Source organism: Cibotium barometz, chromosome 16, assembly GCF_041138505.1.
Source record: "Cibotium barometz isolate CiBa-2024 chromosome 16, ASM4113850v1, whole genome shotgun sequence".
Taxonomy (NCBI): domain Eukaryota; kingdom Viridiplantae; phylum Streptophyta; class Polypodiopsida; order Cyatheales; family Cibotiaceae; genus Cibotium; species Cibotium barometz.
Genome location: NC_141061.1, coordinates 11,617,350 through 11,642,836, shown reverse-complemented (window position 1 = coordinate 11,642,836; position 25,487 = coordinate 11,617,350). Strand labels below are relative to the sequence as shown.

General features: G+C 49.8%; 1 protein-coding gene across 3 annotated transcripts in view; it reads right to left on the bottom strand.

The window, feature by feature from the left end:
* Positions 1-1,311: 1,311 nt before the first annotated feature.
* LOC147630364 (phosphatidylinositol:ceramide inositolphosphotransferase 3-like) overlaps positions 1,312-25,487 on the bottom strand; it is a 24,484-nt gene continuing 308 nt past the window's right edge. Inside the window, exons 1-12 of one of the 3 annotated variants that reach the window (XM_086810223.1) lie at positions 25,459-25,487; positions 13,885-13,974; positions 13,647-13,733; positions 4,700-4,768; positions 4,428-4,508; positions 4,261-4,332; positions 3,446-3,506; positions 3,211-3,313; positions 3,029-3,124; positions 2,869-2,921; positions 1,981-2,117; positions 1,312-1,888 (exon numbers count right to left, since the gene is read on the bottom strand). The exon at positions 25,459-25,487 is cut by the window's right edge and continues 308 nt beyond it. In XM_086810223.1, coding sequence (XP_086666349.1) covers positions 1,793-1,888; positions 1,981-2,117; positions 2,869-2,921; positions 3,029-3,124; positions 3,211-3,313; positions 3,446-3,506; positions 4,261-4,332; positions 4,428-4,508; positions 4,700-4,768; positions 13,647-13,733; positions 13,885-13,974; positions 25,459-25,485 — 972 coding nt within the window. In that variant the 5' untranslated portion in view covers positions 25,486-25,487 and the 3' untranslated portion in view covers positions 1,312-1,792. Of the gene's footprint in view, positions 1,889-1,980; positions 2,118-2,868; positions 2,922-3,028; positions 3,125-3,210; positions 3,314-3,445; positions 3,507-4,260; positions 4,333-4,427; positions 4,509-4,699; positions 4,769-13,646; positions 13,734-13,884; positions 13,975-24,982; positions 25,123-25,458 lie in introns of those variants that run through there. The other 2 variants (XM_086810224.1, XM_086810225.1) reach the window with 2 other exon arrangements.

Genomic DNA, 25,487 nt, shown 5'->3' with positions numbered 1-25,487 from the left:
GTCAATGTCAAGTTAGTCCTCTTAACCCAGTTTCAAGAATTCAACAAGTAGTCCTTGTGTATGTAGATGTCAACCTTAGGTTAGAATGCATTAGAGCATGTTAGATGCAGGACCAACCCCAAGGCCAACCCAAGGAGGGGACAGCCTTGCAATGGGTATTAAATACCTGCAACCATCATCTAGGCCCAGTCGACAACCCTAGATAGGGCTTGGGCAACAATCGGCCAACAGCCAAGGAAAGTATCATGACTTCCAAGAACATTTAATGCTAATAACTCAATCGTGGCCGATTTAAAACAAGCTGACAGCCTTTATGCCAATCGACTAACACATGTGGACATATATAAAGGCAAGTTTGCCATAGTCCATAAATCATCAGATAAATAGTCGAGTTCTCAATCATTAGTCAAGCATGTGTGCTTGGCAACCAAACTTTGCATACTTCCAACATTCTTTGTGCTCTCAAGCCCAAGGCATCCGAAGCTCAATCTCTTCCCAAAGTTCTTAGCACACCAACCCTCAATCTCGAGCCAATGTATTCTCTTTGAAGATACCTTTACAGTTGCCTACAGCTTATGCACAGTTATGCCCAACGTTTGGTCACTTTGTCCTTGCATTTGGCTATCACTCAATCAGTTTGTACGCTCAATCTTGTGGACACAGTTCAGCTTGTATTTAGTTCTCCAAAAGAAATAAAACAAATACTCCTACTTCCAAGGGAGGCCCTTCAGTGTGGGTAATTTGGGAGCCCATCTAGTGTCATCTCAACTACATCTTTCAGTTCATGTATGTTGATTAAAGGACTGCTAAAGACTCGCTAAACTTAGGTATAAAGAAGGCCTCATTGTTTTACATGATCCTGGCTTGGCGTATGCTACATCATCGCTCCTTAGTGGCTCAACCATACAACCTCCCTTGTAGATAGTACAGCGTATTGATGACCCAAATATAAATCACTTAAAGTTCTTCCAAGAGAACCTCAATGTACAAAATGAAACATAGAGATTATAGTTCCCTGCATTCCTACTACATCCGTGTACATCTTCTCCAACATTGTTAGGTCAATGCATAGTTTACGCATCCAAATTTGCACTACAAGAAGCTTAGGCCTAAAAAATGCATTAACAATTGTTATTATCCATTAGAGGTAAATGTGGATTACTCCAATTTAAACACATCTTCGTTTAAAACCTGTTGAATATTTGGTATGATGGTGACGTCAGCAGCCTCACTCTGCAGCCCAGCTGATGAATAATGAAAACTTGAAGAGAGTGAACCATCGTGGCACTGATAGCCTCACAGAAGTTGGACTTTGATGAGATTTGCAAGAGTCTTGAATGCACGAGTCAGGAAAGACAATAAGAAACTTAATACATATGCCCTGAGGGCCACATGGCAGAGTTGATTGTATGGAGGCGAAACTCAGATATCTATGTAAAGACTTTGCAGAGCATTATTGAACAACACTTCCTCGAAGTTGCAAGAGAGAACAATATATACAAGTGATATGCTTCATGACAGTGTCAAATCCGTGCCTTCAAGTGGCCAGAGGCTGAAGTAAATTACACATTCAACGAATGATTTAGCTCCTTAGAGCTAGGTGTCATCAGTAATCCCATGTAAAAATACACCGAGGCAGAGAGCACCTATGCGATCCAACACAAGGCCAAAAAGTGGATGTGCCACTCTCTAAAACAAAATGCCTGTATTTTGAACCAATGAACGAAACCATTGCAAGACCCCAGACCGCTGCAGGAGCAAAGAATACAGTAACCCCTAGCTTCGAAGCTGCTCAAGTCCCATTTAAAACAATCTCACTTAGAGTAGGACTTCCAAATTTAGGGCTTCCGTCATCGAGTATCTTGCCATTGGCGGGCATCCGTTGTCTCTGGACAAGAGTAAAATTCATGTCATTTGAGAAACTGTCTGCATAAAACTACAAATGTAAAAGCAAAGATGCATATAAAATAGCCTGCATACCCAGTCAGACGAAGCGTCAATGCCAGCACCATTGCCATTGATCAGCTTGTGATGCTCTTCTTTGGATTGACCATCTTTTTCCTTCGTATTTGAAGGCAGTGGTGGTAGACCACCACTAAAGCTGCGCTCAGACACTTCTGCAAGTGATGATACCCATGATCAGCACAAAAGAACAAGTCAAATGCAAACATTTGACACATAACTCATCATTACACGAGCACCAAGGACGGTTATTGGGTTAGAAGCTAAACAAAATTTCAGCTGACACAATAATGATCAAGTCCATCCTACGTAATTATAGATAGAAAAAAACCACCCCCCTCCCAAGTCACAGGAAATGGCCGTTTCAGTCCCTAGAAACTCGTTTCTCCGTTTCAAGACCCCATCTGTTTCCATGGCCATTTCTCGTTTCCCTAGTGATATTGTCACAAGAAACGGCCGTTTCCACCCCTAAAAACTCGTTTCCCCATTTCCATTCTTGGAATGTTTCCGTTCCCATTTCTCGTTTCTAGTGATTATGCCCCTGCACACCCCCCCCCCCCCCCCAATCACCAACCAACCAACAAACCCCCTCGGGTTCCAGGTAGGCAGACACAATGGTAGCTGCATTACGGTCTCAATAATTTTGAGGTGGATATCCACTACGTGCACAGATAACAATTTTTCACCATTGGAGGTGCCCTGTGCATTGATTGGTTCCTGGTCCAGGCAGGAGTAACTGTCATACGGTAAGCAAAATCTTTCAGCAAATAGGATGGCTTAACAAAGATAAAATACAAAAGAACTGAGCAATATGTCGGGAAGTATAGCTCCAGCAAGGAGCTTTGGAATTTCAGTATGCCTACGTATTGTCATTAGGCAAGCAGCATGAAAACCGTGAACTCTTACCAATATCATGAAGCTGCTTGTCAATGAAAAACACCACCAAATTCACGGTATACCTGCAGAAAATGTGGGGAATGGAAACATTTACTCTAGAGTCCGGTTTGTGGTGAACTTATATCTGCCCATCCTCAAAACTCTTCAAAAATTGGAAAGATGATTTTACCAAGCCACAACTACATCGACTGTGTAATGTTTTCTTGAGGCCACAATGAGCAGACTTAATGCTATTGCTAAAACCCACGCTAGCTGCTTTATCCATCTGCACACAAATTTCGGATCTATCAAAAATCTTCAAGTAGGCTTAACAACAGATCAATGCATCAAAAAGAGGCCATAAAAAACAACCTTTTGCTTCCATATTTCTGATATGTCCGCACAAAGACAAGGGTAAATATCATATGTGATGAGAAAATCAAGTCACCACATCCATATATTACTCCGTATGGAACTGCAATCACAAACAAATCATTCAGCCTTGCCATGCCCATTGTATATAAAATACAACCAGAAGCTCACAATACAATCACATGTAACTATTTGGTAAACATCTATAGCGAAGTAGGCATGGAAGGCAGCATACAATTTATTAGTATCACTTCAGAAAAACTTCTTGGAGTTGGAAGAGATGCCATTTTGGATCCCTGCAAAGTTCAAAAAGCAACAAAAAGCTGTGAGAACTAAGGAATAGACTTGGCAGACGAGACTTGGATGAATGTACCCTATCAAGATTAAAGACGATAATACCCTAAGGGCAAAAGGGAGGCATGCCAAGGTTGGGTAAAGGATTGCAGAGGAGTTTTCACGGAACTGTGATGGGCAGTGAAGGCTGACCCCCTGACCAGCGCAGGAGCCTATTTCTTAAACACTACCCCCCCAACACACATACACACACACACCAGGCAAAAACTACGTAAAGCCTATGAGTCCGGCAAGCCCAAGCTAGCTTCTGTTCATAAGCTTTACAACTGATACCTTGTGATAGAAGTGGAGGTAAATATGAGGAAAAACAACGTCACACACACTTTCATTATTCTGCATTTTGCAAGGCTGTATCGAATTAGTACTTAATGGCAGAACTGGGAGTAAATCCGCTGAATGTATGGGCCACAACATGTGGATTGGAGCAGGAGTAGAACAAAGCATCACAAGAAACCCAGAAATGCATACGAGGCAAGGAAGGCACCCATGTGCAGGGCAGGGAAGGCAGCCAAGTTGACTAACCCTAGTATCTATAAACCCAGCCTAATTACAATGATAAGGTGTATTTTGATAGTGCAATGAGGTACCCATTTGAATCTAATGGACCATGGTTTGCATGATACTACTTGAGCACTAAGAGAGCTAAACTTCTTCTGAATCCTATACATGAAAGAAAACAGGGACATGATCACATACCTCTCGACAATGATAATTTGGACCTGGTAGTTGTGTGACCATAAATGATGCTATTCTCAAGCATTGAGATACCTGAGAGCCACATATACAATTCAGCCAGTAAACTATTTTTTTCTGAAACAGATGAAGTTAAGTGTGATCCTTCACCTAAAACTTGCAGAACTTACCACCAAAATTGCCAGGCATCTGTACCACAACAGCACTGTGTAGAATCGTTTTACATGAAAGATGAATGGATGGAATGTCCACTGCCTCCACACAATCAGACACGAGTTAGTAAAGCCTCAATAAGATAACAAGCCATTCCTCAAAGTAAGGCGGTATATGGGAAAGGTTGGAACATGTACTACCTTATAGCTGCTAGAAAATAACTACCACCCGCTTTAATTATCATAACTTACTACGTTGACATGCAGGCTGCTTAGTTGTATCAACTCACCAGCACAAAAGAGCAAAATATGAAGGAGAAGAGTGTCTCGCTGATATACGCTTTGTCGGGTCCAAGTTCCTGTGACAAAACAACGAAAAACAAACTTGATACCTGAAACCTAGAAAACCATGTCAAGAATGTAAGAATAGAGCGTAAGCTGTCAATTCCCAGACTGACTCGAAATCCCACTCAAAGAAAACCCTGATTAATTTACAATGTGGCGTGGACCTTTTGCTATGAAGGAAGCCAAGGGGCACACACTTCTTTTAATCATTTTTATGAGGCACAGTATTGCAAATTGAATGAAAAACACCACATGTCACAGTGTGACAGCGTCAAAGAGAAAAGAGAGGATAACATACGGAACAACCACAATCTTACACCCCCCCCCACCCCCCCTCTCACATTATTGAACAAGTTGCCACCTAGTTTCTTTACTTTTGTCACACAGCCCATTAGTACCATTAGTTTAGAACCTACTCTGCAGGGTCCCCCACCAGGGAACCAGCAACAAGGCACTGATATGAATTGGCCTAGATCTTCTCAGTGGCAAACCATTGGTCAAGTCGCTCAAGGTCTCCCCCCATATGGCATGCAATGCCGACATTTTCATCTCTCAGCGCCCTGGTAAGGGTGACGTTCAATGTGGCAACAATACCCTAACGCCCATCAAATCTGTTGGCACTGTTTTATTTGACACCAACTAAGACCCCAACCAGGCAACCCTGTACAATGTCTATCTTGTTCCTAACTTGTAACTTGGGCCTCAACTTACTTTATGTATCCCAATTGACCCAACTTGATCATGGAGTTTACTTCAACAAGCGAGTTGTCGAGGTGATTGATGAGTCTACCGGTCTCGTTGTTGCCCAAGGTCAAGCACAGAAGGCTTATACTAGATATCTACCTTTCTATCTGAGCCATCTTCCGAGGGTTCTGAGTTTAACCGGGTTCGTGTCTTATGTGACAAAAGCTCCTTCGGACACTGAACGACTATGGCACAATCACTATGGCCACCTGCCCTATGACATGCTCTATGAGCTGAAGGCATATCTCACCTCAGACTAACCCAGGATGTTTGCCAGCCCTGTCAAATGGGTAAGCAGCATCATACACCGTTCCCATAGCATGCTACTCATCGTGCTAAGGGTATCCTTGTTAGAAGTCATCTCCTGTCTTTATCAGACACCAAGGCCTCTGTTGTGGGTGTGCCCGCCCTGTATAGGTGTTTTCTCATTTTTCCTCACTCCCCGTATTTTTTCCCCATTTTTCCCTATTTTTCCCATGGTGTGGGAAGCAGTTTTCTGCAAACCGGCTGATCCAGATGGTGGCCGACTGCTGGTCAAATGATCTGGATGCTGGCCGACTGTGCACAACTGGCCAACTGCTGGAGTGGGCTGGTCGTGGACATGTAGGCCCAGTCGGCTGCTTTTGCACAGGCCGACTACATGTATGGGGCCATTTTAAATGGCCCCATGGCCCCCACATCATTGTATCTTTGTTTAGTATTCGGGATCTTGTGTATAGAGAAGAGTTACACGCCTATCTCTCTCCTTCTCTTGTGCTATCTATTTTCTGCACTATACTTGCTCTTGTGGTCTCAGATTTGGTTATCATCTCCGCTGCGTATTTTGACATGGTATCAGAGCCCTAGGCTCTTGAAAGATCTTGGGAGTTTTCTGAGCAAGAGGGGGGTTGTTGCGTTGCTGATTGGTGGACTGTTAGGGACTGTTCGGGAAGAGAAGTAGCAAGAGGAAGGCGGGCTAAGTTGCTGGACAGCCACTTGCAGGTTTAAAGTTTTTTTTCCCACCCACCCACCCTTTTCAATTACATCCCTGCGATGGCAGATTTGTTAGAGCTGGCTGAGAAGCATGTGCAGATCCCAACTCTCCCCACGTTCCCAATGGACCGTCAGTTGGACGGGAACAATTACGGCATCTGGAAGGTTATGATGGAGTCTGTGCTGAAGTCATATGACCTTGTTGATTTCATCGTTATCGGGGTTCCACGGCCGGAAGCAGAGGAAGGGGATTTACTGTCAACGAAGATGGACCGCGAGGCACAAGCACAGATGTGGGATCGTGTCAACGCCAAGGTCCGGTCATTTATCTTCCTCAACCACACACCACAAGTAATCAATCACGTAAAGCATATGACGCTAGCCAGAGGCATATGGCAACACTTGGCTTCTCTTTATAACAGGGTATCGCCCATGAAGAGGATTTCCTTGGAAGTGCAGATGCGGGTTATGAACCCTGCAAAGTCGTCGACAATGCCGGAGCACATTAACAAGCTGCAGGCCCTTCAGCAGGAAGTCCTCCAAGCTGGGAAGGAGATATCATCAGAAGATATGGCCATTACTTTGCTGTCCCACTTGCTTGCTCAGTATTCCGCTTTCTACTCCTCTTTGATTACTAGTGGCAGGCTCAACACCATTACCTGGGAGGAGCTTGTGCCCATGGTCTTGGACCAGGAGGAATGATTCACGAACCCTCCTCACAGCGAAGGTTCGGAGGCCTTAACTGGCCAATGGCCGAAAGGCCGGAATAACAACAAGGACAAAGGGAAGGCTTCACCTGAGAAGTTTTCTGAGAAGAAGCCTGACACAGAACGAGAGAAACTGAAGGCCGAGCAGTCCTGCAATGATTGTGGCAAGAAAGGCCACAATTGGAGGAAGTGTCCTAAGCGGACTGGGAAGAGTGCTGATTCTTCAGCCTCAGCTGCAAAGACTCTTGCATTTGTGCACTTAGAGATGATGGACTCCCATGCTTCATCATCTTCGAGCAAGGAGGCATTTGGCTTCACCGCAAAGGATACCCGGGAATGGATTCTTAACAGTGGTGCTTCCAGGCACGTGACTCCGTCCCGTGACTTCTTTTTGGATCTGAACGGCAGTCAGGTCGCATTTTCATTGGCGACAACTCCACCATTCCGATACACAGTGAGGGCCAGATGGAGATTATTCCCGACGGCAAGGGGGGCAAGCATGCCTACATTGTTCTTTACGTCTCTGCTCTTGGTTTTCATCTTCTGTCAGTGCATGAAGTATGCAAGACTGGCTTTCGGGTGGAATTTGAGGAGCATTCAGTTGCTCTACGGGACCGTGAGACTAGCCAGGTTGTTTGGGAAGGCGGTGTGGAGAATGGTATCTACAAGCTCTCTGCACTCTCCTCATTGACAGGTTCTCAGGTCGGAGATCTGTGGCACTTTCGTTTTGGCCACTTAAATGTGGATGCACTGCGGCGAGCTTTCCGGGACCAGATGGTGGTTGGCTTGCCAGATGTTGGCAGCAGGCAAGGACGTTGCAGTTCTTGCATACGTGGTAAGCAGCATAGGGAATCCTTTCCGAAGCAGACTTCCAAGCGAGCTTCAAAACCATTGGAGTTGAATTCACACTGACTTGTGTGGACCTCGGCAAACACCATCATTGGGAGGATCTCTCTATTTCATGCTGCTTGTTGATGACTATACCAGATTCACGTGGGTCTACTTTCTCTCACAGAAGGACCAAGCTTTTGCACGGTTCAAGGATTGGCACGTGATGGTGGAAAAAGAGTCTGGATTACAGGTAAAGACTCTCAGGGCTGACAAAGGAGGAAACCTGATGTCTCGCACTTCCGTGTTTTTGGGAGTGATGCGTATGTACATATTCCGAAGAAGCTGAGGGGGAAGCTTAACTCCAAATCCCGCAAGCTTATATTTGTGGGGTATAATTCTCTTTCCAAGGGATACAGATTGTATGATCCAGAGAGGAATGAGATTGTTGTCAGTCGGGATGTGGTCTTTGATGAGCATGTTCCGTCGAGGAGCCGCCACTTCTTGGAGATCCAGAAGAGTCTGATGATGATTCCCAGCCTATTGTTCTGGTTGATCAACCTCAGTCAGTACAGGTGTCATGTGCATCATAGATGCCATGGACATTTTCAGGGCTAGATCCAGAAGAGGCAGCCAGATAAAGAGTATGAACTAGGTAGAACCAGGATGATAGAGCACAGAGCACTTGTGGCAGTATAGACCGGAGACAGGCGTGGAGAGCAAACTGAAGACCAGATGGCTGTCGGCTGCAGGAAAAGGTGTTGCTGGCTGCACACTGAAGTGGTCGGCTGAACCAAAGGACAGGGGCAGCAGCAAGCGCAAGAAGGAGGACCAGTCGGCTGTATTAAATAGCATTTACTGCATTTATGGCTGGCCCACCAGCAATCGGCCAGCACACCAAGTGTCCAAGACACATATAAATAGCCAGTGTGCTCCTTGTGTTAGCCATTCACTCCCTTATGGAGTGGGTCATCTAGGTAGGACTGTTTTGGTGTGTTGCTAAAACCGGCCTCTGGTAGAAACCAAAGTGCGGTAGACTAGCAGTCACCCTTCCAATTGTAGTCCAAATAAATAACAAATTAACAGGAGCTAGAATGCTCCAGAAAACTGAAAGGAAATCGACACCTGTTGGCCCCAAAGCTTGGCGCCCCTTTCGGTATTTCTTTATTCAAATTCAATGAAATGTATAACTGGGTACAACAAAGCCAGTCCAGGAAAGTAAACCTGCATGTCCAATCTGGCAGCCCTCAAGACCTCTTAGCACAGAGGATTCACACACAAATCTGTGTCCCACAAAAGCAACACACTGTGCTTCCCTCTAATCAACCAAGACAATTCAACAGGGTAGCCTTGAGCACACATCTGGCATGTTCCATGAACATGGTTTCAAAACTCAGCTCAAATACACATCCACTGTCCAATCTCTGTTTCCACCCTTCAAACTACTATACCCTTCCTCTCACAAAGGACCAAATGAAACAACTCTGCAACAGACATAAGCCAGTGGAAAGAAAGAAAGATTGATATGTTCAGAGCTTACCAATTTTTATGCATGGTTCTGCACCAGAGAGACTGACCGTACCAGTCTGAACTGCTGGACTGTACCGGACTGTACCCGCTTGTACCTGTCCATACAGAACTGTACCTGTATGCGTGAGTGGATCTGCAACCGCCTGCGTCAAAAAATCCCTAGCAGCCGTACCAGTCTGTACCAGACTGCGTCAGATGCCCTGCAACGACTGTACTGTTCTGTCCGTACAGTACTCGCCTGCAGCCCCTGTATCGTACAGGTCTGAACCTGCACAGTAGTCGCCTGAACCTGCAGCCGCCTGTACCAATTAATGAGCAGCTGCCGCCTGTGTCAGCTGTCGTACACCAACCGCTGCCTGCACCAACTGTACGGAACTACACCGTACCTGACTGTGCCTGCTGTCCGTACCCTGGTCGCCAACACTGCCTGTACCAGCCGCCAGTAAACCCGCAGCCGCCTGCTCTGTACGGCCTGCAGCCACCTGCTCTGTATGGCCTGCAGCCACCTGGTCTGTACGGCCTGTGTTCTGTACGGCCTGCTCTCCACGCAGCAAAACCAACAATCCCCTCTATGCAGCCAGTTGATAGTGTTTTACACTAGAGGCGTGTACCTCCCAAAGTGGAGTTGCCCCTTTCCCAAAAATATCCTAGTGGCCCCTTTCTAAAATTTATCAAACTTTCTAAGGGTCACTTATGCCTAGGGGCCACCCAAGGTTAAAACATTAAAAATATTAAAGTCCATGGTCCCCCTTCACACTTGAGGATGTCCACATATAATACCATTTGTCCAGGCACCCAAATATGAATCATTAAATATTTATCTTGCTCACCAACCACCATGCCCACACTTGTGCTGTTCCACTTTCACAGGGTCATGACAGTTGACCTTTTATGTAAGGCAGCCTATGGCTGTAGTAGAGGTACCTTTTTGTACCATATCAATATACTGAATTTCCAGCTCTACTCTCTCTCTATATCTGCGTTTTGCATCAGATGGTTTCCAAGAGTGTTTAGGGCTGAAAGAAGACTCCCAGAGCTTCCGCCTGTTACATTGGTATCAAAGCATCAAGCTCAGCCAAGCTAAACACTGAATCAGCCCCATATGATGGTGTACAGGTCCAAGGTACAGGAAAGTACACGGGCAAGGAACACAGATCAGGAAGAACTCCCAGGAGGTTTGTTGGTGGTGTTCCACATTGCCAGAGGGGATGGCAATCCTGTGAACCAGATAGGTTCCCGGGCAACGGTCCCAAGGGAGGTTTATCCTCCAAGGGTGATGTGAGAGTGCCAGACTCATTTCCAAGACGGTGTTCAGAGTCAGGGCAAGAATGGATTGTGGACTAGATGGAACAGATGCATAGATCTTCGTCTGAGACAGAGTGGATTGAAGAGCACGCCGGGTTTTCAGAGAAAAAGGGTTGCCAGGGATGGATGATGACAGAGGGACTTCGAGAACATATTGGGATGATGACAGTCATCCAAGAGCAGGTTGGAATCCCGTCATCAAGTTTAGCAGAGGGGGATGTCATGTGCATCATAGATGCCATGGACATTTTCACGGCTAGATCCAGAAGAGGCAGCCAGATAAAGAGTATGAACCAGGTAGAACCAGGATGATAGAGCACAGAGCACTTGTGGCAGTATAGACTGGAGACATGCGTGGAGAGCGAACTGAAGACCAGATGGCTGTCGGCTGCAGGAAAAGGTGTTGCTGGCTGCACACAAGGTTGTCGACTGCACACTGAAGTGGTCGGCTGAACCAGAGGACAAGGGCAGCAGCAGGCGCAAGAAGGAGGACCAGTCGGCTGTATTAAATAGCATTTATTGCATTTATGGCTGGCCCACCAGCAGTCGGCCAACACACCAAGTGTCCAAGACACATAAATAGCCAGTGTGCTCATTGTGTTAGCCATTCACTCCCTTATGGAGTGGGTCATCTAGGTAGGACTATTTTGGTGTGTTGCCACCTTTTATGTAAGGCAGCCTATGGCTGTAGTAGAGGTACCTTTTTGTACCATATCAATATACTGAATTTCCAGCTCTACTCTCTCTCTATATCTGCGTTTTGCATCAGATGTTTTCCAAGAGTGTTTAGGGCTGAAAGAAGACTCCCAGAGCTTCCGCGTGTTACAACAGGAGGTTGAGCCCGCAGCTGGAGTAGAACCCCCGCAACGGCAGGAGGCTCCACGATCTGTTTGAGTACCCAGGTGGTTGTTGGACACCCTTCGGGAGTCGGGTGTCACGGAGTTACCCTCCGAGTGGACCATAGAGGATGGCTCTCGACGCTCGCATAGAGTCCGCGACAAAAGCAATGCAGCGGAGCTTCTTCAGGTAAACTATGCTTTGATGTCTCGTATTATGCGGGACAAGAAGGAAGCCCACTTCCATTAAGGAAGCCCTTTCACAGGATACTTGGAGGAAAGCCATGCAGGTGGAACTTATGCCATCGAGAAGAACAATACATGGGAGTTGGTACCGAGGCTGTCGAAACGGTTAGTCATTGGTGTCAAATGGGTCTTTAAGACCAAATATGCGTCAAATGGGTCAGTGGACAAACACAAAGCCAAACTTGTGGCTAAAGGTTATGCTCAGCGACCAGGCATCGACTACGAGGATACCTTTGCACCGACAGCACGGATGACCACGATTCAGACCGTTCTTGCCCTCGCTTCTTCTCAGAGGTGGCCAGTGTATCAAATGGATGTAAAATCTGCGTTCCTTAATGGTGACCTGCAGGAGGAGGTGTATGTTGAGCAACCTCCAGGCTTTGTTGTTCCAGGATCAAAAGTGGTTTACAAGTTACGTAAGGCCTTGTATGGTCTTAAGCAAGCTCCCAGGGCTTGGAATCAGATGATTGATTCTTTCTTTGTTCGGACTGGTTTTCAGAGATCGGTTGTAGATCCCAACCTGTATCTCTTTCGGGAACGCGGCATGGTTATGATTATCATCCTTTATGTGGATGATCTCATTCTCACCGACGGTCATGTGGAGCACCTTGTCGTGACGAAGGCTGCCTTGTCAAAGGAGTTTGAGATGACCGACCTGGGCTTACTCCACTTCTTTTCGGGATTGGAGATCTAGCAGACCCAGAGGGCGTTTTTTGTCTCTCAGCAGCGGTATGTTCATGAGTTGCTTAAGGCCTTTGGGATGGAGAACCGCAAGCCTATTACTTCGCCGATGGACCCAAATACAAAGTTAACTGTTAATGATCCTTGTGAGCCAGTTGATGCCTCGCAGTATCGAAAGTTGGTTGGTTCATTGATCTGGTTGCTGAACACCAGATTGGACTTGAGCTTCTCTGTGGGGCTGTTGAGCTCTTTTATGCAGACGCCATTGAAGTCTCATTAGGACGCAGGATTGCGGATCTTGCGGTATCTGCAGAGTACGAAGGATCTAGGACTCTTTTACACAGGAGGGGATGGAGTCAGACTCCAAGGTTGGAGTGACTCAGATTTGGGAGGAGATCCAGACACGAGGAGATCTACTTCAGGTTACAGTTTTACCCTTGGCTCACGAGCAGTTTCTTGGAGCAGTAAGAGGCAGCCAACTATTGCCCTATCTTTGACAAAGGCAGAGTACCGGGCTGCTTGTGGTGCTGCTTGCGAGGTTGTATGGTTGCGGAGGCTGCTAGGCGAGATTGGGTTTCCACAGAAGGAGCCCACAGTCATCCAGTGTGATAACCAGAGTTGTATAGCTATTGCTCGGAACCCGGTCTTCCATGCCCGGACCAAGCACATAGAGATACAGTATCACTTTGTACGTGATAGGTGACATCTTGCTACTTTATTATTCGACGAAGGACAATGCGGTGGACCTCTTCACGAAGTCTCTACCTCAGGCTACGCTCAAGCGGCATTCCAGCTCTCTAGGGTTGATTTCACAGCCAAGAGCTGAGAGGGGGTGTTTTCCTATACTACTTGTGGAGAGCAGGATCAGGGCTGTACATGTAACAAGAAGATATTTATTTTGATTGCATCATAAGTTAGCACATGTATAAACTTCCAAACATCATAATCTGACAGTATATTATTGAACGCATCTTGCCCATCACACGCACGCACACACGTGTAACACAATCATAATTTTCCATGATATTACAGTTCATACTTACAGGAAGAAAAATAAAACCAATGTCTTGTAGCACAGGCCCTGGCTGATGCAGATAGTGGACTGCTCTAGCTGCCAAACCATGCAGATACTGCAACAAAGAGTCAAATGCAGCATATCACTGATCACAACTCACTTGGAGCAGCCTTTCACAAAATGCTGTATAGAATTAGACATTCAAAACGTCCATACTAATACCACTGCATTGGCAAACATAATCCTTTTTAGCAATGAGCTACAACCTGAAAAATGAGACCAAAAAGAATCAATTTCCATCTTTCTTTGAGAAGAGGCCACTCAACAGAGTACTCCATGGTTATCCTCCGCCATAGCTGCACCAGGATGTCACAAACCAAATACGAATGAGTCATCGTATGTACCTGTATGCATTCAAGAAGCACGCTTCCCCAGAGCATGGCATAAGTTACAATAATGAGCAGATGCATACATGCATCCTGCATCCGCACATACGTGCATAACCACCATATGTGCATCATGCATCCGCACATACGTGCATAACCACCATATGTGCCTGTACATACAAATACAAAAAGGGCACATATTCTGATGTATCTGCACACTCAGAAGGCAATAGCAGCATGCAAAAAATAGATGCAAGTTTGATGCCAAACTTGGGGCCTGAACAGCCTAAGCAGCAAGTCACACCTGGTCAGCCATGGACAGCAGCTATTTGAACTCCATTGATAAACCTAACAGAAGGCCATGGAAGCCGTCTGTTTGTGCAAAAGCATCTTCCCAGCCAGTTGACATCACAGATTTACTAGTAGAGTAGTAGGTTGTTTTCATGTATGCTTTCTTTTCTAGACCATAGATCTAGCTCAAGACCAACATGCACTGTCAATTATGTATTTGGTCTCATATGTCATTTTGGCCTTCTGTAGACGTTAAAATCTCTCTCTCTCTCTCTCTCTCTCTCTCTCTCTCTCTCAAGATGCCTTCAAGTTCTACGTCCCCAAGATTAGGGATTGCATTGAGCAAACTTGAAGATGTCTTCAAGAAATTGGGGAAAGCAAAACACAGAAACCACTCTTGGTATTTCACTAAGAAATAATCTCCTTATGTTTAAAAGGACATTTCACATATGCAGAGAAGATCACAATTACATCTATGCAAGGTACTACAAAAAAGCCTAGAGAAAATGCAAACTAATCTTAGCACCTTAGAAGAACAAAACATGAAATTGCAAGAGCCCCTTGATCTCCCGAATGTCTCCTGCAATACAAACTCATACATCTACCGTGTGCTACACGCACACAAGACTAGCTTCGAGGTTTGGGGAAGCTTGAAGCTAGGCAGGCTGATTGGCGAGCTGAGTTAGGGATAGACTAACGGGCGGGCATCCAAGTATGGACAGACGGGCGCCCAAGTGTGGACGCCCGATGCCGACCAAGAACCTATAAAAGGGTGGCCAAGGTTAGTCATTAGTCATATAGACTCTCACAAGATTTGTGAGAGCTCTATGGTCTGGAGCCTGGATCTAGTGCAGATGTGCACCTGCTTTACGCAGCCGATGCCGTAGGTGTCCAGCTAGAGCCAAGGCCTAGGCCTCGCTTGTGTGTTGATCCCCCTCTAAGGGATAACCACTTACCTCAACTCACTTATATAGGCCTAGGGATCCAATCATGGAGTAAAAGCTCACTTATTGATAGCTATTGGCTTTCAAACCTTCCCATGCCCACAAGTGTCCATAAGTCACTTACAACCTATGCATACCCACACTAGGGCAGCCCTTGAAAGTTGACATAAACCTAACCTGAAATATACATGCTAGCCGTTATGACCCATGGGGCCATACAGTTCGGAGAAGGGACCGGTTATTGTGCTTGGGTATAGCTAGGCTGCAACTTTTATGAAAAAGACAATAACATTTCCTGGAGTTCACGGCTCAAATGGAATAGCTTTGCTTTTCCATCACACTTCTCAAAGATTATCTATGTTGTGCCGTGGTTACAAATGCAGAATACATGTGAGTGAAGACCAAGACCAGAGGGCTTCAACATGTTTTTATTGCTGCATACTACCTCCCTGCCAATGGGTCACCATACGTCAAAAAGGAGATTAGAGAGAAAGTCTCCATTTCTCTCCTTGTATAAGGATATTAAGGCTTTCTCACCACGAGGACATGTTCTCGCAGATTTATATGATAGGACAGTGAACTAGCAGGTAAAGCTAATTTACATCCATGAAGGTGCAGTTAGCTAGAGAAGAACTTGGAGATTTCAATGCTAGGACAATGAACTAGTAGATGAAGCTTATTGACTTCCATAACGATGTAGTTATGCTACTAGAGCCCATGGAAATACACACCACAACAATCTCAAAGGACCAATGTTACTGTGTTGCATGAGGCATAGCTGAAACTTCCTTGATTGTGATTAAGGTGTGCATTCAATTGCTGATTATGGAAAGAGGATGTAGGCGCGGGGGCGCCGGGGGCGCCACGGGGGGGGGGGGGGGGGGAGAGAGAGAGAGAGAGAGAGAGAGAGAGAGAGAGAGAGAGAGGCAGAAAGAGAGAGTAGATGGCATACACATGGAGTTCCAATAACCCACTTCAAACCCCCCGAGAGAGAGAGAGAGAGAGAGAGAGAGAGAGTAGATGGCATACACATGGAGTTCCAATAACCCACTTCAACCCCCCCCCCCCCCCCCCTGCCCCCCCCAAAAGCCTGAAGAGAGTACTTGCTTTATTGCTGCAAACTGAAGTGAAGTACAAAGATGGGAAAATCTTTAGTGTTTGGACTGATGGCTGCCTGGGTCCTGATGCTGCCAGTTGCCCTTTATTGGCCAGCTCCTAGAGCTACAGAACCTTGCATTTCCCTTCACAGCACGGCTGCTGCTCTTGCCCATGACCTCGTCGCCGCCTTCTTGCTTGCATTTCACTCCTCTGGATAGCCCACGGGGCTGAGAGTTTCTCTCTTAAAAGCCTAACAAAACTTGTCAATGATAAGAGGATTTTTTCTCTTATATAGGGACTGACCAGCCCTATAGGCCTGGTCAACTAGGAAAAGAGGACACAAACTATTCATTCAATGGCCCAGCCCCTTTCCCCATGGGCCACTGTCCCAAAAGGGCTGGCCAGCAATGGCCCCCCTTTTGTGGGTGCTCAACTTGGCTGCCCACTGCTCCTCTTTTTTTTTTTTCCCGCCCCCCCCGGAAAAACGATCCTTCTATTAGTTAATGAGAAAACGCCATAAGGCTACAAAGCTCACCTCACAAGGAGGGATAAAAACACACAGTGAACACCTGAGCTCCACCGGGAGGTGAGAAAAGCCAAACTGGAGGCCTATAGTGCCAAGTGACATCCTCGCCCCTCGCGATGAGGAAAGGGCCAGGCTGCCAAGTTCGGAGGAAAGCCTTGCGGCGACCTCTCATGCGATCCGAGTCGCCCTGAAGTTTCCCCCAGTGTCCTCTCAAGGTGTGAATGATGTCCACCCAGAGGGCCTGTATGACCTCCGCCGGTGGAGTCGCCTGGCGGTCAATGGCCTCCCTGCATCGGGCTCTCCATATGTGCCAAGCCGTCATACTGCTGATCATCTCCCATCTGTGCCCGTCCCCCTCCTGAGGGACTGCCGAAGAGAAGTCTGGCGTCGGAACCACCGCCATCGCCTTGTCAGAGACCTGGATGGTCGCACTGCCAAGGACGTCCTCATATCCAAGGGCCGGGCCGCTGTCCATGGCCCAAGCCACCGCACCCCACGTCACCAGCATCTCACCTGGCGAGCCTGCAAAAACCATCCTGAGAGCGCGCTGCCAGACCTGCTGTGCCTGTGGGCAATCCCATAAGCAGTGCCGCTGCGACTCCTGTGCATGGCCGCACCGAGGGCAGGACGCTGGGTGTCTGCCAAAAGCTAGCCAGGCCCCCACAGCCAGTCCTCTATGCGCTGTGAGCCAGAGAAAAAGCGTCACCTTCCGGGGCCGGAAGCTGGCCCAAAGGCGCTGCCAGAAGTCCCTAAGAAAGGCAGGGGAGAGCCCCTGTCGCCGCCAATGCTCGGCCGCCGCCGGGGTGCTCGCTATCCTGTGCCTCTGAATCCGCCGCCCCAGCCTCGCTGTGTACTGAAAAAAGGGGATGCCTGGGCTGGTAGGGGCCGAGTAGGGATCTCGCCAAAACCACTCACCTGGATCCCACTGAAGGTGAATAAGAGGCCTGCTGTCCCAAGCCCATAATCTCCAAGAACAGTCCTCCCCTATCGAGGCCGGTGAGGGGTCTACATGCCACTGTCTCTGATGAAAGCCGACCACCCGCACCCTCTGAAAAATACAACCCTGGAGCTCATCCAAATCTAGTCGTGTCCTCTGAAGCTGGCCACCCTCTCCCACCTCGAAAGTGAGTGGGGCGACTCTCTCCGCTGTGCCGCAGACCGCTAGAAGGATCTCATGCCGAGTAAAGACGCCCATCCACTGTGGAGGTGGAGGGTCCTGTACTGGGGTCCGCCACCCATGACACATGAGACCGCGATCCAACCATATGGCCACTGGGAAGTCGGATCAAGGGGTTCCAGATCAATGGCTGCCTCAGGCGTTCCTCATCGGTGCCCGGGGGAGTCTGGAAGAGTGACGGCCTCAAATGCGCCCAGGCCCTCAGAAGGCTAGCTGCAAAACGCTCCTCGAAGCCAAGGCCCACTCCTCTGGATCGCTGCTCTGTAAAGATCCACCTGATGCTGGGGGTCCAGGGGCCGCTAAGAGAAGGAGTGCGGCTGAGCATCCTGGAAACAAGAAACTCCTTCCACGGCTCAGCGCCTGGTAGGAGGCCACGAACCACCAACTTGCCAAGCAAAGCTCAGCTTTGGCAAATAGGATCAACAATGCCCACGCCGCCTCTCTCCCTCGGCTGAGTGATCACATTCCATGCCACCTTGGCCCTGGCGGGCCGCCCGTCGCCACCGGACCAAAGAAAGTTCCTGATGAGCCTCTGCACTTGGCCAATGCACGCCCGAGCGAAGGCCCAGCAAGAAGTGATGTACCACATGGTAGCAAGCAGAACCTGGTTGGCCACAACTACTCGGCCAGCCAAAGATAAACGAGCGGTACTCCAATACAGAAGCTTCTTCCGAATGCTCAGAAGAAGGGGGCTATCTGCTGCTCCGGAGATATGTCAATGCCCACATAGCATCCCAAATAGCGCACTGTAGTGCCGGGGGGCAACCACTGAAAACCATCAACTGGCCTCCAAGTCGGGGGGGGCATAGAACTGACCCACAACCCACACGACTAGTGCCAATTGATCAAAGCGCCCGAAGCTCTGCAAAACCTGTCCATGGCTGAGGCGAAGCAGCGGAGGTTCTCCTCTCCTCCCTGAAGATAGACAGCAGTGTCATCCGCAAACTCCGAGTCTAGGAGCTCCCTCCGAGGTGCGGATGGGGAGCTGGAGGCTCCGCAAACCTGTATCCTGTGCCGTTAAAAAAGTGCTCATGGCCTCCGCCACAAAAAGAAAAAGAAAGGGCGCCAAGGGGCACCCCTGCCGCACCGAGCGCGAGAGCTGGAACTCTCTCCGCGCACGCCCTGTATCAGCACCTGGCTATGAGCCGATGAGTAGAGTGCAGAGACCCCACGGATCCACTGAGGGGGGAAGCCCATCCTCTCCATAGTGCCTTCCAAGAAGGCCCAGTCCACCCGATCATATGCCTTCTCGAAGTCGAGAAGGAGCACTGCCAGATCCTCCTGCCGAAATCTAGCCAAAGCCGTAGCCTCCCAGAAAGAGAAGATGTTATCCAGGATGCTCCTATCCTGGATGAAGCCTGTCTGCGTGGAGTGGATGATGTCCGGAAGGTGAGGTTGAAGCCGCCTGCTGATCGCCTTAGCTAGGACCTTGTAGGCCGTGCCTAGCAAGGTGATCGGTCTCCACTGTCTAATCTCCAGTCTGTCTCCTCCCTCTTTGGGGATCAAGTGAATCAACCCCTCTGCCATGCTGTCCGGCATTGAAGAGCCTCCTCCAGTTCCGTATCCGAGAAGGGGGAGAGAAGGGAGTGCTGCAAATGGGCCGGCACAACCGGTCTCGTGAAGCTCCAAACTGCCTCCCGAGCCTCTCTCACCCTGTCATCTGCTGGCTCAGCAAAGAGCAGATCCTGTAAAAAGCTGTGGCTACCGCCCGAACCCTGGGGGGATCCACCACAACCTGGCCATCAGCCTGCCGAAGACGCCTGAGACCCTCTCGTCTGAAGCGAGGCCCTGTCGCCTCAAAGAAATCTCGAGTCACTCTGTCTCCAGCCTGTGTCCAAAAAGAAGCCCGAGCATGGAATCGGAACTCCACCCTCCTCTCCTCGATGGATCTGATCTCTGTGTGAGCCGACTCCATCTGCTCTGAGATCCAAGGGCTCGTAGGATCCCTCTCCTGGAGTCTCTGAAGGGACGCTAGACTCCTCCTCAGGCTCCTCTCCTGCTCTCTGAAGGCCTCCAGACGGTCCAGGGCAGCCTGCCTGAGCATCCGACTGATCTCCTGCAAGCCCCTGGCAAGATCGCTGGCTGCCGATCCTCTCCTGAACTAAAGCTCCTGCCAAACCTGCTCAACTCTGGTCGCAATCTCGGACTCCTCTATGAGACAATCTGGAATCCGGACGCTCTGGCCTCGCTCTCCTCTCATAGGGTCCTCGATCTGGAGAAGCACTGGAAAGTGGTCTGAAAACGAGGAGCCTGCAAGTATGCCCACAGTGCCACCTCTATCACAAGCCCACTCATCAATGTAAAACCTGTCGATGCGGGAAAGGTTAACTCTTGTGGCCCGTCTATCCGAGCGCGAGAAAGATAAACTCCCCTGTAACCTGCCAAACTCCGGGAGAGTCCACGGATCCTGGCCTCTCACCTGCAGCACTAGTTCCTCCCAGGCAGCGAGCTCCGGCCCATGAATGGTCTCCTGACTGCCCCCCATCCTGTCCTCTGCATTCTCCAGCATGTTGCAATCCCCCCCAGGCACCAGTGGTCTGCCAAGGGGAGGGACTGCCTAATGGTGCTCCAGAACTCGGCTCTCCCGGTCGCCCCATTAGGGGCGTAGAAGTTGAGGAAGCCAATGCGGTCTTCCCCAACCCGAAGGATGATCCATTGCGCTCGACCCTGGACCAGAGTGCCAGAATCCACAACCTCGGATAGAAGCTGCTCGCTGACTGAGATGCATACTCCACCCTGGTTCCCCTGGGAGCCATATGCCGGTGACCAAAAAGTGACTCCTGCCTGGCAAGATCTTCCCGCAGGTGCGGGTACGCCCGGCAGAAAGGTGGTGCTCCTGGATGAAAAGGATATCTATGGGTCCTCCAACGAGAGCCCTCTGGATCTCCTGGCGAAGTCTGCCCCGACCAATGTAGCAGCAATGTCCACCGAGACCCTGGATGTTCCATGAGAGGATCCTCATGGATGAGCTATGGCAAGTGAAGCAGCCACCACTGGCTCACCCCTCTCAGCCGGCCCGGATGATCTGCCCTCCACTCTGTGAGTCTTGGGCGCCGGCTTGGAGGGAGAATAGTCACTGTCTGTCCGGGTGCGGAGTCTCTCCAAAAAGAGGGTGACCTGTCTCTGTGTCCAGCCCCACTCCGCCTTCGCCCTGTCGTCCAGGGCATAGGCGTGAGACCAATCCTCTGCATATATGTATCTAAAGGTAGGCTGCACCCTCGGGGCGGCATGGAGGAGAATCAGTAGCACCGCCTCAACTGAGGTGTGGACCGGATCCGCCCGCCAATCTCCTATACCAAACAAGCTCATGCGGGCTGAGTGTAATCGGGTCTGCAATAGGTCCGTGAGCCCCAAGTCACTGAAGTGGTGAGAAAACTCCAGTATCTGATCACGCAAAACTTCCTCTACAGAGTTGCAATCCCATGCTGTGTCTCGGGCAACACTGAGAGGAAAGGAGAAGGCCACCATGCTGCTCACCACCGAAGGAGAACGAGAGGGATGGCACACCACGCAAACTCGCAAGGGCGCGACCAATGTCTCGAACGGGCCAGCATCCAGCTGGAGGCACCTGAAAAAACCATAATCCACTGGGAGCCCCATCACTCGCGGGGGCCCCCCAGGGGAGGCTGGAGAGAACTCTGTGGCGGGCGATGCTAAGATCGCCATCTCCACCGGCCCGGAGTGGCGGTGGAACAGCCGCTGGACTGAACTCTGGCCTACCCAGCTGCGCTGCCCCGGGGCAGTGGGTGGTCTGGCGAAGTATCCTGGAGAGGCCGAGGGAGGGATGGGGGCTCGCGGAGAGGAGGGGGGAGAGCGAGGAGAGGATGGAGAGGATGGAGAGGCATCTGCCAGAGGATAGGTGTCAGGGGGGGCCGCCGGGGGAGGCGAGAGGGGGGGGCTGGGGGGGGGAGAGGGGGGGTGGAAGGAGTGCTCTCCGGGTGAGGGGAAGAGGAGCCGGGGGTCGCAGAGTGCGGCCCGGGATCCTCAGGAATCTGCTCCATGGATGGGGTGGGGCCCCCCGCGGGGGGAGGCGGGAGCGGGGTCTCCACGTGGGAGGCTCCACCGGCGGCCTCAACGGGCACTGAGTCTGAATCCTCGTCCATCGGGGTGGGACCTGCTGGCCGCCTATCCCTGACTGGAGCATAAGTGCGGGTAGGTGCCTGGACGCCAGCCGGAGTCGCCTGTCCGCCAGCCTGTGCTGCCTGCTGTCGTCTGCGACGGACACTGCGGGCCGGGCGTTTCCGCCGGCGAACCTCCTGCCATCCGCCAGCCTCCTAGGTCTGCGCGGCATCCTCCGCCGGGGCCTGCTCGTCAGATGATGGCGCCTGCTGAGGCGAGCCAGGGATGTCCGGTCTCTGAGGTGGATGGCCACCCCTCGGGTCTCCTCCAAGGGGTCCAGAGGCGGCATAGCGTGAGGGATGAACCCCCTTGCGGGGACAGGCGCGTGCGAGATGGCCCATCTCCCGACAGGTGTAGCACTGGCCGGGGAGGCCCGAATACTCCACGCGCTGTATCAGATGTCCTCCAGAAAGACAAGGGAGGAGGATCGTCTTCGGGAGGGACTCCGGTGACGGAACCACAACACGAATGGCCGAGAGTCCTGCTGCCCGAGCTATCACTGAAGCCGCTGTCTGAGGCGTCTCCACCACCTGCCCGAACGCCTTGCCAATGGATGACAAGAGGGGCAAGTACTCCCTACGGAGTCCAGGAAAGCAGATAGTGACGGGAAAACCTGTCGCGCCAGCTAGCGGGTCAGAAGCGGGGTCGAAACCGTGAGTCCATCACGCCAGGAACGCCCGGGATGAGCGGAGGGCAATGGGGCTCCGAGCCAGCACCATCTGAGCTGCCTGGGGGGACTCGAAATCCACCTGGTAGTAGCCACGTCCCAAAAAATCTACGCTGACGATCTTGGCAGGCACGCCAACAAGGCTGCCTTGCAGAAGGTCACGAAGCTCTCTCCGCATCGGACGGCTACCCACTATCTTGCAGACCAAGGAGGAGGCCTCAAGAGCGGATACTGTGGAAACAAACAACTGATGATCTTCAGCTGTGAACTCCAGACGGAGACCGGAATCGGCAGGGGTAGTCGGAGCGGCTTCCATGGAGTCCTCCAAAGGGAAAAGGCCAGAAACCGGGGTCACCAACGGGAGGGACACAGCCCTGCGAGGAAAAGGAGAGGCGGAAGGTTACAGGATAGCGGGGGCGGGGCGGGGGGGGGGGGGCTGAGGCGGGGGAGCTAGCGGTGGGGGGAGGGGCGAGACGGAAGGGGAGGAGAGGGAGAAGGCGGGGGGGAGTAGCCGCGCAGCGGAGGAGAAGGCGGAGGGGGTAGAGATGGCGGGGGAGAGAAGCGAGGCGGAGGAGAAGGAGGCATGGGGGGTAGAGAGGCGGGGGAAGAGATGGCGGGGGAAGGAAGCGAGGAAGAAGGCGGGGGGGGGAACGTGGAAGGAGGCGGCGGAGGAGAAGGCGGGGGGGGAAAGAAGGCGGGGGAGGATGCGAGGGAGGAGGCAGGGGAGGGTGCGAGGAAAAAGGCGGGGGAGCGATGGCGGGGGAGGAAGCGAGGCAGAAGGCGGGGGATAGAAGGCGAGGAAGGGTGCGAGGAAGGAGGCGGGGGAGAGGACGGAGGAGAAGGCGGGGGACAGGCGGGGGGGAGGGGGGGGCGCGACGGCGAGAAGCAGCGGGAGGGGGAGAGGCGGAGCTCGCAGGCGCAGATCACAGTCGCGCAGATTTTTCAAAGTCACACTTATCCGTGCAACTGCCCACTGCTCCTCTTGGCCTTCCGTCTCCCTCTAAGTGGTGTCATTAGTCCCATGCACTATGGTTTCACACACACCAGGACTCTAACTTGATTCTATGAAGACACAGACTCTTAACTGGTAGTCCAGGCACCCGACAACATGTCTAATAAGTGTTTTACACACCCTGTGCAACATCTACAACTTGCAAATGGGTTACATATGACTTGTGCAGAACTTGCACATGAACTCTGACACCGATGGGACCCTAGACCTAGGTGGTGCCGCAGACTACAACATGAACAGTCGCCCATCAAAAAAGTATTCTAAGTGTACTAAGCAAGCAGAATAGCCACATGGCACCCTAGTCCAGCAGGTGTACACCTGACATGGCATATGATGGCCAGCTTCTACTAGATCTAGGACAAGCTTATGAGCTGATTATCTACTCTCTAAATGACCTAAGTCAAGATCCCTGTCCAGCACAATTAGTTATGTAATGGAATCTCCAGCATTTGTCTTGAACTTCCTTGATCTATCATCTAACTATTCACTGGAGCTGATCATACTTGCCTCAATTTAAGCCTTACATCTACAAGCCCCAAACTTATACACCAATGGAAAGTTCAACTTATTTCGCAAACTTGACAAAAACCAAAGTGCGATCTTGACACCGTGAATCACAAAGCTTCAAATCATAAACTCCATCGTGCATAGCACAAACTACGTGCTATGACATCCCATTAAAGACTTGCCGTTTCCTAGCCGTCTGTTTCATAGATTCAAGTTGTTTCCATTGCATAGACATTAATTGGTCACTGCGGTACATGGCCTGACATGATCATACCTCATAATTGGCATATTAAACTCGCATTCTAAAAAGCGAAAGTATGTGAAAAATGGAGACCATAATAAAAATGAAATTAAAAGCGTTATCCTTGAGGGGGTAAAAGGGACAAACGCCACTTCAACAAGGGAGGTACAAGCTAGCAAAAGAAAGAAGAAGAGAAGGGAGGGAAAAAGAAGGAAGCCAAGACAAAAAGAAAGGGGGAAGTAAAGGTGGGTGAAAAGAGAGAGAGAGAGAGAGAAATGTAACTACACAAATTTCTACAGGGATAAGGGGAAAAATCGTCCTTCTCTAGCAAACAGCCAAAATGGCAAAGAGGCAACGGCTAAAACACGTTTCAGGTCCAGGAACCAACATTTCAACCTGTAGATCATGTGAATTCTAGGTGATTAATTGACCACATCCCTGCCTTGTATGGTTCTTCCAATGCTTGCTAGAGAACCTTCATCATCACATTTGATCAGTGTTGTAGCTGACCCCTTGGGTTAAAGTGGAAGTTGAAACCTGTAAATAAAAAATTGCATATAGGTACCGCATGCAGACATTCGAAGACATACATGTATGTAGACACAAAATATGCACATATTCTCATATATATATATATACACATGAAGGCTGCGCAGCGTACGCCTTGAACATTGAAAAGTAGCGCACCATGTATTGAAATGTAACTAAAAGCTTCATTCTGAATCTGCTATGATCTGAACACATTCCTGTTTCTTCAGGAGCTAATATTAATTGTGCACGGGCCAATACATACAGTTAGCGTTTCTGGTAAATGCAGAAGACATGCGCTCTCTCCCTCTCTCTCTCTCTCTCTCTCTCTCTTTCGCACACACCTTGGAGGATTCCCGAGCGAGGTACATTC